The 12,468-nt window shown below is 33.4% G+C and overlaps 1 protein-coding gene across 1 annotated transcript in view; it reads right to left on the reverse strand.

Annotated features, from left to right (window-relative positions):
• The window catches only part of LOC149782541 (syntaxin-16-like), a 28,615-nt gene extending 16,677 nt beyond the window's left edge, over window positions 1-11,938 (reverse strand). The window contains exons 1-4 of the mRNA XM_089933972.1: window positions 11,771-11,938; window positions 8,120-8,217; window positions 5,741-5,793; window positions 1,858-1,964 (exon numbers count right to left, since the gene is read on the reverse strand). Of these exons, the coding sequence (XP_089790098.1) occupies window positions 1,858-1,964; window positions 5,741-5,793; window positions 8,120-8,217; window positions 11,771-11,851 (339 nt within the window). The 5' untranslated portion in view covers window positions 11,852-11,938. The remainder of the gene's footprint in view (window positions 1-1,857; window positions 1,965-5,740; window positions 5,794-8,119; window positions 8,218-11,770) is intronic.
• Window positions 11,939-12,468: the final 530 nt, after the last annotated feature.

Below are 12,468 nucleotides of genomic sequence, written 5' to 3' on the forward strand. Positions count from 1 at the left end.
ACAACTTCTGAAGCAATGATGATATTCTAAAGAATATTAACCAATTATTATCATGTTCAGACAGTGTGTAATGGATCATATCTCAAGCATGTCCAAACATACATAGTTGATCAGATTTGATGCAAATGTTTCCCATTAACAGTGTAAACTGATGCAACTGTTGCATGACTCACAACAGTTTTCTTCAATTCTACTGTTGGACAAACATAAGTTGCATTAATAAAAGTAGCTTACATTACATGATGTATAACATGTACACAACTGATCCAACTAGAAACAGAATGAAAGCTGCATGACTGTGTCTCAGACATTTTCACTCTTTGGAGATGTATTATTTTGCAAAGTGAATACTTAAAATGCACTCATAATTGCAAGTTTCTACTCTGAGTAAAAGCATGTGTCCCTCAGCTGTCCATGGTAAGTTTTTTACGCTGACACTGATCGAACTGACCTTTTCCATAGTCAGACCAGTTTCTACTTTAATGCAGTTCCTGTCTGGGAGTTAGTGAAGAGGAAAAAAAAAACAATTTTTGTATATGTACAGACTGCAATTATTGTCTCTGATGCAAAAATATTATATTCATCATGCTACTGCAGTGAATCAGCTTAGTGGCATCATGGGATATGTAGTGCATTAAAGCAGAATGAAACCTTAAAGACCACCCCTCCTGCCAAAATGTCATGTTCTCTCATAGGTGGTCTCTCCTGACAGTTCATAACACTATGCAATCAATAAATCCATGCACTAAGAACTTGTTCTCTTAAGACGTGGTATTGAAACAATCCTGACTACCTGTCAACCTATATTCTTATTAAGTGCATTTGCACATATCACTGATGTCTGAGATAAATTTATAATCTCCTTTTATTGTTTACATTCCCTTCACGTTGGAAAGTTGTACCCCTGTTTCCAATGCAAATAATAGTAGCTGTAGTAAAAGTTTTTGATATATGTACAAAGGAAAAGTAATTTGATCCAATATGTAAATCATATAAAAATGATTTGTTTAAATATTAATCATCTGGGTCAAGATTTTTGAAGCCCAGTGTGTAAGTGATATGATTGTAAACTGTTATCACTTATCTTCTATTTTAAGAGAGAAATAGGCACATGTAGCCATTTTTCTCCAGGATTAAGGTAATACTCATGTAAGTTCATAATTTTTCGTCACCAGTGTGATGAAACTGTTCATCATCAATGTTGAATCTCTGTTTAATTTATTGTGAAATAATTGCTATTTTTGTTGTTTGAAATCAGGCTCTATTTTTACTACTGTGTGTACTGGGCACTCGGCATTCCACTAGGAGGTGCTCAGGTTAATCTTTCCGAATTCTTCCATATTTAGTCATATTTGTTTTGGCAGTTGTGTTTCTGCTGGACTCCAGTTAAGGTCTCAAGACCAAGCAAAACAGAACAAAAGCCTCTAGTCATCTCAACTGATAATTTCAAGCATTAATAACAAGGTAGACTAGTTACTACCAACACATTAAATTTAGTACTCATAATGACTATTATAATGTTTCTCTGAAATTGTTTCAACGTTTAGTTCCTCGTTATATCAGATAAAAGTTCCCATAGAGGGATTTAGCTGACAACACTGTCACTGTGTCGTCATCAATACAGCTATCTGCTATCCATAGGCTCTAAAAATAAAACAACCTTTAATGTAACCCCATCAAGATCTGCTGTAACAGCACAATACACCAGCAGATCAGGGTCTATATGTTTGCCTGAAAGTTGGTAAGCAAACAGCATTAACACTGATCTTCTGACACATTATTATTGTACAATGGTGGATCAGAGTCCATAGATGTGCATCATATATAAACAAAATACTGCAAAGGTATGCATACTACCTGTGTGATTTCCTGGGTAAGAATTTCAATGGCATGCTCTTCATCAACACTGTCGTCAAGTGTAGGCCTATTCAGGTGCTTGTCATGCAATGTGGCCAGCTCCTTCACTACAAATTACAATGTGAATAATTTGATAGGAATTTAAGGAACAGTGATCCATCAACTGAAATACATACTCACCTACAAGTTGAGTCCACACAGCCCCTGATTTGCTGTCTCATAATGAGCCTGTCTGGCCTTGGCAGGGATCAAACCCTGAACCCTTGGATTAGGAGTCAGATGTTCTACCAACTGAGCTATTTGTACCATTTGTATAAACTTCAAAGATCTTCCTTTTATACAATTCTCTGGAGTGGTTTGTGCAAAGTTGTGTGAAGGATTTTGCTATTTTTATTTAAAGTAACCATATTTAATTCCAGATCATCATCACTAGTACAAATTGTAAAGTCCTTGATGCCAGGATACTGTGCCAGATTTGGTTAAAATTGATCCATTAATTTTGAGAAGCTTGATATAGCAATTGTTTGTGGATACACAGTACATGAAAGGCCATACATAAGACCACTTGGCAGTATAGTCATGAAAGGCCACACATAAGACCACTTGACAGTATGGTCAAGAAAGGCCATACAAAAGACCACTTGACAGTATGGTCAGGAAAGGCCATACATAAGACCACTTGACAGTATGGTCAAGAAAGGCCATACAAAAGACCACTTGACAGTATGGTCAGGAAAGGCCATACATAAGACCACTTGACAGTATGGTCAAGAAAGGCCATACATAAGACCACTTGGCAGTATGGTCAAGAGACCTAAAATGACTCATCTGAACTGCGATAAATACATTTTCCTAACACAGTTTTCCTCTTAGTTCATACAATGCACAAAAGCAGACCAATAATGTGAAAAAATATAGACCATGATGTCATATATACCTGCTGTTGATTAAATACATAGCACATTTAAGAATTAAAATAAGCATAAAATTAGGCATAGTAACTCCACGTACTCCATTGATAAAGCAGATTTATTATTTTGACATCCACTTAATGTTTGGGAAAATTCAGATAGCCACCGATGCAAGTAACAATGTCATTACTAGATCAATCATAAATTTTGAAATTATTATCATTAACAAAATATTAGGTGCAAAAATGTAAAAGAAAATGTGTTTACTAAACTAAACTAGAGCACTTAAATTTACTGGAAAATTGCTTTTTATAATGTGAATTGAGGCAACTATCGTGGCATGACTCCTAAATTTCTTACAACATCTTTGCCAATTTCTCCTGATTAATTTTTTCATTATTGAAAAGTTTTTAGCCACATAAATAGTTTTTTTTGCTGATCAGGCAAACTGAATTTTGTTCTTCAATAAAATTAGATTTTCTTTAAATGAATACACAAGTTAAAAGTTATTTCTCATGAATGTTCACTACACCTCAATCAATGCATAGATCTGACCTATCAATCAAATCAACGAGCACTGATGGCAAACATCCGCTATGTTTTACCCATAAACAAACATGTGGCCAAAATAATGATGCAAAACAAAATTTTGTAAACTTTGTAATACGTTGACAAAATGGTGATATGATAAGTAAGAGGAACATGCAATACAGATGAGACAGGATATCCTGGAAAGGATACAAGGAAGCTGTTTAATTAGAAACAATTGAACAGCTAAATGTCTCCAGAATACACCAATACTGAGCCATTTGCTCTAAGGTAATTCATATTAGAGTTCACAAACATTCCAGATGCCATGTTTTTATTTGTCTTTAATGGCAATGTCTGAGATTCGTGTAATGAATATACATTAATGACATTTATGAAAATGCAAGATTGACATCAATAATCTTTATTTTCTAGTAATATTTGCCATTACTTCAGAATATTAAACTGTTAAAAAAATTATGTTCATAAAAACAAAAACTATATTAGTTCCTACAAGGTTTTACATTAACAATATGCAACTTTCAAATTTTCATCTGTAATTTTGATGTGCAGAAGCTGAGGAGGCTGGTTCTTCTTCACAGACACTTCAACACAAATCTTATTTTCAAACTCCAAAATTGTAATCTTGTGCATATATCCTTGCATATATTAGTTTGAGACCTTGAGTAACACATTGCTGGACAGTTTATCTTAATCAGGTACCTATTTAACTGAAGTGTTATTGGAAAAATACATGACAGAATTTGACAAGGTGCCTATATTCTCTGATTTCAGCCAGGTTAACAGATAGCTTGGGGTGTGTAGTAACAGTCTCCAAGGGGGTGAGGGCTTATATAATCAGCTCAGATTTATGCAATCGATGTCACTAGGTTTTGTTGTTACCTTGTAAATTTTTAAAGACACCAGCTCCTAACATGGTTAATAAGTCTTAATCTATTTTCCACAGAACCATCGATAATAAAGATAATATTTCTTTGTGTTAATTTTTAGTGCACTAAATAAAACTGTTTGTTCACACCAGGAAAAACAGAAAACCATCAAAGTTTGCTCAATCAACTGGCATACACAGCCATGTACTAAACGTATCATTATTAAAATAAGTTTATCACATACAAAGAGAGAGAACAAATTAGCAATACGACTACAGCTGGACTTTATCTGAAACTTGATTATATTCCAACATAATTAAGTAACTGCAAATCATCATAAATAAACCCACAGTGAGAAGCTATTGCAACTATTATGGATTGTTTTATGTTTTTTAAAATAAACAAAACATGTCTTTCACTTGCGTTTTAAAAGCAATTATATGGCTATACCCATATGCTTAAAATCTGACTCCATTCTTCTTATTTACCTAAGTGTGTCGGATATGCAGGCATTGTCTACAGATTACTGATATACATCAGCTGATTGTCGCTGTGATGCTCGGCTGAGCTACAGATCAGTTATGTAGGTACTGTTCATGGACTTTGAAAAAGAACCACTTTAGTGGTTGAGATGAAGGGTTAAGCTGATATAATCAAACATACTACTCCCCTTAATTTGCTGTCAATTAAGGCAAAGCTGCAGTTAGTATATATTTTTAATTAATAAAATGCTATTTCAATTACCCTATTCTATCTTTTAGAAAATAACTGAACTGTTTACAGAGAAACCATAATGCAGTTACACAGAATGGTTAAAATGTCACAATCTGAGTACACATGTATCTTAATTATTTGTGCTATTCATCTGCCGAATATCTTATACATGTATGTACTAACTGCATGTTTCTCTGCAAAAAGTTCAATATTAATTATGCACTACTATGATTAAAGTAATTCTCATTTAATATTCAATAATTTAAGTCTTTAACTGAGTACTTAAGCCCTTACTTTTGTGCCTAACTCCATTCCTGATTTTGTGCAGGACAGTCAATATATACATGCAACATTTTCTTCAGTTAACTGATTTATTTCTATACTGCACAATATAATAAATATCACAATGCCACTCTGTGGACCCAAAATAGCTTAGTAGACTGTGGACCCAGATCACTGTGTTAAAATAGGGTTTCCATGAATTACATTACCTTTACCTGGTACAGTAGGATGAGGACCTTTGTTCCAATTACAAGCTATTTTTCAAAACAGCCCAAATATCAAAGATATCTCTAATAGAATGATTTAACCAGTATATTCTCATAGAAAAAGAAGTAAATTAATTTAAATTTGTGAGTAATACAAAGAAAACTGACTCTAAAAAGCAAAATAATTACTGCATTATTGATGAGAATACCTGAGGTCTACACACACCCCCCAGTCAAAGGTAACATTGACAACTTTAAAGCCAAACAATGAACTGTTTATCTTGTGTAAAATTTATATTAAAAAAATAAAGTTCAGTTTTAAAATATGTTTGAGTACCAGCGGTGTACTTACTCTTTTGTTTGATTTTAGTCATTTCATACTGCACTTCTTCAACACCTTCTGCCCTAAAAAATATAAATTCAAAAGTTTAAGCACTAGATGAACATGACCAAAAGGAATGCTTGCACAAATACAAGTTTCATTAAATATTTTATATGTGTAAGATGATATCAGCCCACTGTAATGTTCCTAATAATAATGTAGTATTGCTTGAAGATTCAACAATACTGGCAATCTTAAACATTTTTTCAGTGTTTAATAATAATAAGTAAACAAACATTGAATCAAATTAAATAAAAGTATATTATATAATTCACTCACTGTAATACATGTATAGGATACTAACAGACAGCCGCATTCACTATTTTACTGGTAAAGTCCTGCCACTAGCTTGTGTCATCCAGACATTGTTTTAAGATTATAATAACATAAAAGGTTGTCTTTTCATTGAAGTTCAAAAAGTGTGTGTGTGTCTGTGTGTGATTTGGATTTTTAACGTAGCTTTAACAATTTTTCAGTCATACTGCTACAATGTCTGCAGTGTGGCAGTTTATAGTGATGCCTAGCACTGAGGCATCATGTCGCCGACAAGTAGCATGATGTCCCACCCAGACACATTATCCTGACACCAGACCAACCAGTCCTAACACTAACCTCTTAATGCTGAGTGCCAAGCGAAGCAGCTGTTAGTACCATTTTGGTAAGTCTTTGGTATGACTCGGCCAGGGATCAAACCCACAACCTCCCGCATCCGAGGCGGACGCTCTAACTACTAGGCCACCAGAGTGGTACGAGAGAGAGAGAGTTCCAAAAGACAGTCCATTTTAAGGATATGACTTAAAATGATTGCAGTAACCAATTTTTAAATCCCTAGTTAATTGAAATATAACATATGTACATGTCTATAAGCTGGATCCAACTGCAATCAACACAGACCCGGTTGTCAAGCTGGTATGGATGTTAGGGAGAAATAATTTATCCGTTTAGGCTTGAACAGGGTGAAGTCAGGGCTAATCATGAAGTACAAGATAAGCAAAGAACGCATGTAGTGTACTTAAATACTTTAAAGTGTGTTATGTTTTGATGAAGAGATATTATTCAGTGCAATTTGGCCATAACTTCAAAAGACCACAGCAGAAAAAACATATTGTAATGAATTTTAACTGACAGGAGTACCTAGATTACAGTATTGTAACTACAAATAGGTATAAATACCTAACAAACTGCCAATTAAATAATATGTATAACATGAACATGAGAATACATGCACAGGTGTCTTCACGTGATATTTTTCATCCATTAAAACCACACTACCATTATGGAGCAACCTGAACTTTATGACTTCATATTTTGGGAGATAATTCAAAATTAAATGTGAATCTTTTTGTCATATCTTGTAAGAAGTTTTGAAAAGTTTAACTATTTATATATATTTGTCTTAATGTAATCTAGGTATGCCTATCAATGAGAATTAATTGCAATATAGATTCCAATATGCTCAGTGGAGGTCTTATTGCCAAAATATATGGTGCATGTAGAGACCAAAGGTACATAAATCTTAAGATGAGACCAACCATTTAATAACATATAAAACTCTGACATTCTAACTGATTCAATAAAGAAAATGACTCAAGCAAAGCAATTAAAATCTTCAAAAAATATATTTAGAAAATGCTTTCACCAATTTTATTCTTAAATACAAACTATTGTTTACACATTGATGGCTTAAGTTTCAAAAACTGTTTTGTCATCAAATGATAACTTGTGGAAACTGGGCCATGGTAACAAGTGATAACTAGCAGGGGAAAGGGTTAATGGTCAATCATCTATTAAAATACATGTCTGCAAATCAACAAAATTTAGTTCTGTCTGCAACAATTGATATCAACACCTGAATGAAATATATCTGCCTGGGGCTTACCACATTGAGTTACTCAGGTGGGTTGAGGGAGTATTTCAAAAGATGTAAACAACTGTATCTCCATTTTACATCAAAAAGAATCACAGGTTAAAGTCATTTTTGCTTTCATAATAGAAGAATGTAAGTTTACAGTTTATCACTAACTTAGTTGCCCACTTCACCTAGTAGCACGATCCTCAAAGACCCAGAACTGCAATCACATAATGTGATGGCAAATCTGGGTCTATTTTGTTTGTTTGGATTATGATGGCAAATTAAGGTCCATACTGTCCTCACTTTGTTTCAACATGCCTCAAACATTAGTATATATGGCATAGAATTTAAAAATAGTGTTCACTACTGGTCAAGTTTACTTGTTTGTAAAACCATGCAATTTTCAACTTTTGAATAAAACATACTTCAAAATATACTGCTGATGATAATCACTGACAATGATGAAATGTGAATAAGATATTAGCTTTATGATTTACCATTCTGGGGGTAATCTGGATGCCCTTGAATTGGCAATGCCCAACTCTGGATCAATATTGCCACTCTTTGGGACCAGGGCCATGCGGTCATCTGCCAGCTGCACATAGAAAATGAAGTAATAGCATGAGATGCCAAATTTGCAAAGACATCCTGAAACAAAAATTATTGAAGCTATATTTTTCTAAACTTCTAAAAATAGCTGTTTTTAAAACATCATTTTGAAAATGACAAATGCGAGTGTGACACCTGGGTTACACTGATTTAAGATCAGGCCTCAAAAAGAGTGTTTCTGGTCTGCAGACCTTCCCTGTTTTTCATTGCCAACCCTAGCACTCACCCCGCCCCCCCGGGTAAAAAAATACAAAAATAAAACAAAAATAATCCCAGACATACAACGAACTGAACCAGTGAAGCCCAGTACTTGAAGCACATAGTACTTTATATCTAATCATAAAAATATATACAATATTTGAAAAATGAAAAAAAAAAACCTACCTACCCTAAGTTTAAAACCAGTGCAATATGAAACATATTTTGGGTGGCCTCAGACCCCTCCTATAGTCTAAGTTAAATGTCCATCAGACTTGTCAAAAAAGTCTAATCTGCCTGAGAAATTAACTATTGTATTGACAAAATGGGGAATTTGCTTGTGAAATACAGCTACTGTTGTTTTGTTTTAAGGTTAAAATAAATAATAAATGTTGAGTTAAAAACTGAACTAACATCTGTTTCATAATCACACAATCAGTGAAATTAAGCAGTAGTAAGCATTTTATCATGATGATCCTGTGTGGCAGTGGGGAAAAAAAATCTGTATTTCAAGCACTGGTAAATGGAAGTCAGACATAGATTCATAATAAAATAAAATAGAGACAAACAGTCATACATATAATTATTGTTACAAAGGATACACAATACATCAATGTAATAATATATATATATATATATATATATATATATATATATATATATATATATATATATATATATACACACACAAAATATAAAAAATAACAATTATACAATTTTATATAGTGCATTGGCATTAAGGCTGATAGGATACAAAGTATCTAACTTATGAATCCAATAAGTTTCTTTTATGAGTCTATCCATGTCACCATGCACAATATCTATAGGCATGAAAGAAAAATCGAGTAGAGATATTGCACGGTATATTTAGAGGTTATCAAATAAATCACATCAGTTGATATGCAGTTAGTGTTATCATGTAGAGAAAATACCTCTTTTGTATTAGCGCTACTGAAAGAAGTACATTCTCTTATGTTTGCACATTGAGAGCGCCGGTGTCTGTTACATTTAGATGACAAAAAGTGTCTTTTTTTATTTTCTGTCTGTTTAGTTCTCATTATTTTATTATCATTAGAGACTCGTGTATCATTTAGATCCTGTCATATATATATATATATATATATATATATATATATATATATATATAAATAAAACATTGTTATGACTATGCATATTATTTATGACATCACATAATGAAGTAACTGTTATTTTACAATAAAAAGCATCAAAATATTTTGTGCCATAAGAAGCATTACATAAATGTGAAACTAGCTGCACAGAATTTATGGCATTTGTGTTGTTTTTTATCCCAACTAAGACAGGTTTATAAACACCAGAGATACCAATTCCTGTAATTCTAGTTTTTTTGTATGTAAATGAGTCAACATCTTACACTGTAGAGCCATACTAAAATGACCACACACTAGTTCTACAATGTAAGATGCCTCCCATGATATTTGTGTTTTTTTAGATAACCGTCTTATTGCCTAAAAAAGGGCACTGTGTAACATGTACTGAGGCTGACTAACATCAAAACATGAAGTCAAATTTTTAGGAATATATCACACACATGGCAACCCATATCAATACTTTTCTACAAACTGAAGTCCAACTGCTTTAGATGGACTTTACTTACTCTGATGTCTTTATCTAGTCGATTCAAATTCTCATACAAGCAAACTGATTAAAAGGATGATAAGTATCTTGAAAGCAACTAAGCTAACTGAACACTTTCTTCAATATTAGTATAATTTTATTCATTTTGTTAAAGAAATACTTGAACTTAATCTGACTTTGGCATTACCTGCTTCCATCACATTCCAGCCAACTGAAATTTTGGCTAACGGAACTTGAAAACATATCCATTTGATTGTGTGAGAATTTTAATTTATTAGAAAAGAGACATAAAACTGAAGTCCATCTAGAGCAATAGGACTTTAATTTGTAGAAGAGAGTCAATATGGGATGCCAAGTGTGTGAGATATCCCTGAAAATTTGACTTTCTTGTTCCCATTGCAGTAGACCTCGGAACATGCTACACTGCACCATTATTTAGGTAATTAGACAGTGACCTAAAAACAAGAATATAAGGGGAGGTATCTTATAATGTAGGACTAAACCACACACAAGATGACCATGCATAAAGAGTCACATGCTAAAAGGATTGAGATTTATTTTAACATTGAGAGGGTACCATATTATACTCATGGAGGCTGATCAAGTTTTTCAAAAACAAAAATATTAACACCTCATTAGCATGTACCATCATTCCCAAGATCATGTATGGTAGGTTTCTACAATATTGTGGATTCTATGGCATCATTAAATTTTTATTTTTCAGCAGCTTTTCTGCATAGTGCTACCTATCATGTACTTATATACACTATGTGACCATAAGTTACTAGTTCTGCACAACCAGTTGATTTGGTGAAAATGTCAGATTGCTGACAAGTATACTAATTTAAAAATACACCCTAGAATATCACTGTTTAATATTAATGACCATACCCCCATGTTCTCAAATGAATCAGTATCTTCTTAAATTTGCTATCATTGTAACAAATCAGCTAACAAATCTGTTGTCTAATAATGTCCAATGATGTTATGTCACGTGATTACCATATGTGCCAAGAACCAAGAGATTGAGTCATTGGTAGAAAATATTAGTCAAATGTGAATCATGGACTGTTGTTGTTTCCTGGTGGCTTCTGCATTTGACAGGGGTTGACTTTAAAACTTGTTGTACATGATTTATTTCTTTTCATTGGAACACTTGTAGTTGTTTAAACTGTCTGAGGTCTACATCTACTTTCATACTCATGTTGGTGGTCCATTCTCATCGGCAATCCTGGTGCAAATCTCTCCATCACAGGTGGTTACAGATCCATTTCTTTCATTCTCTGAGACTGACAAGTTTCCTTTGGACAGCACAGGTGGCAGAATAAGTGACATGGCAGCAACATCAATTTTCAAGTTGAATCACACTTCGTACATCAAGTTCCCATCACCAGGACAAGAATATGCCATCGTAAAAATATTTTAGTACGGTATTATCAGGATATTATATTAATTCCCCTTGCTTATCCTGGAACTACACGGGTTCTGTTTTCGATCGTTTCATGCAGTTATCATTTAAACTGGAAATTAAATGCATTTTAATATTAAGCAAAGAGCCACAAACATACACATATAATATCTTGAAGGTCAGTGTTTTTATTTAATTATTCGGCGATCGCTAGCTTTAAGTCCCACGATATCATAACACCCGGTATAATGCTATATATAATGCCATACATGTAATACCAGATACTCGACTGTAAATTATAATATACTGTACTCACTTGCTCTGAAAATATGTTGCGACTTTGAAGGGCATTATTCCTCATTAAGATGAAAACTTCTGTTAAACTACGAGTTGCCATTGTTTATCTTGTATCTGGTTTTTCCAAAAGTATAATAAATCAATAAATTTATGTGAAAACCGGTAAACTGTCAACCCTTGTCTTCCATCTTTATGACACATTGAACGGTGTCCAGTAAAAAATAACCATGGTAAATTACAGCTGAGAGATATTCTAATGTATAAACCACTTTTTGGTCGTCTTCAGAGAGAAGTTGATTCGCTGCTTATTAGTTATTTTATAATAACAAGCATTTATGTTATATTATTATCTATTTATTTTATGATACCGCAGATGTTAATTTATACTGATTAGATGTGATGTAAGTTATTCAATCATCTTATGCAAATAGTAATAGTGAGGCGAAATAGTGCATAGGGCATAGCAAATTAAATAAACATTATAAAGCCAAGAGAAAGTCAATATTAGGCAGCCCTACCACATCCCATTCCATCCCCACCCTACCCACCCCCTTCCCTTTTTTTTTTGGGGGGGGGGGTATTAAGTCAAGCGAATTCTCTTGGTGACAAATGTTACAAATTCAAGGTTTCCAAATATTTCATGTATTAGATTTTGGAAAGCACGTGAGTCTGAATTTGGCAGATCTTACATACGTTTCAGTTCTGTTTGCATAATAT

The sequence above is a fragment of the Sinohyriopsis cumingii genome, chromosome 15, assembly GCF_028554795.1.
Source record: "Sinohyriopsis cumingii isolate HCF-2022 chromosome 15, ASM2855479v2, whole genome shotgun sequence".
In the NCBI taxonomy this organism is placed as follows: domain Eukaryota; kingdom Metazoa; phylum Mollusca; class Bivalvia; order Unionida; family Unionidae; genus Sinohyriopsis; species Sinohyriopsis cumingii.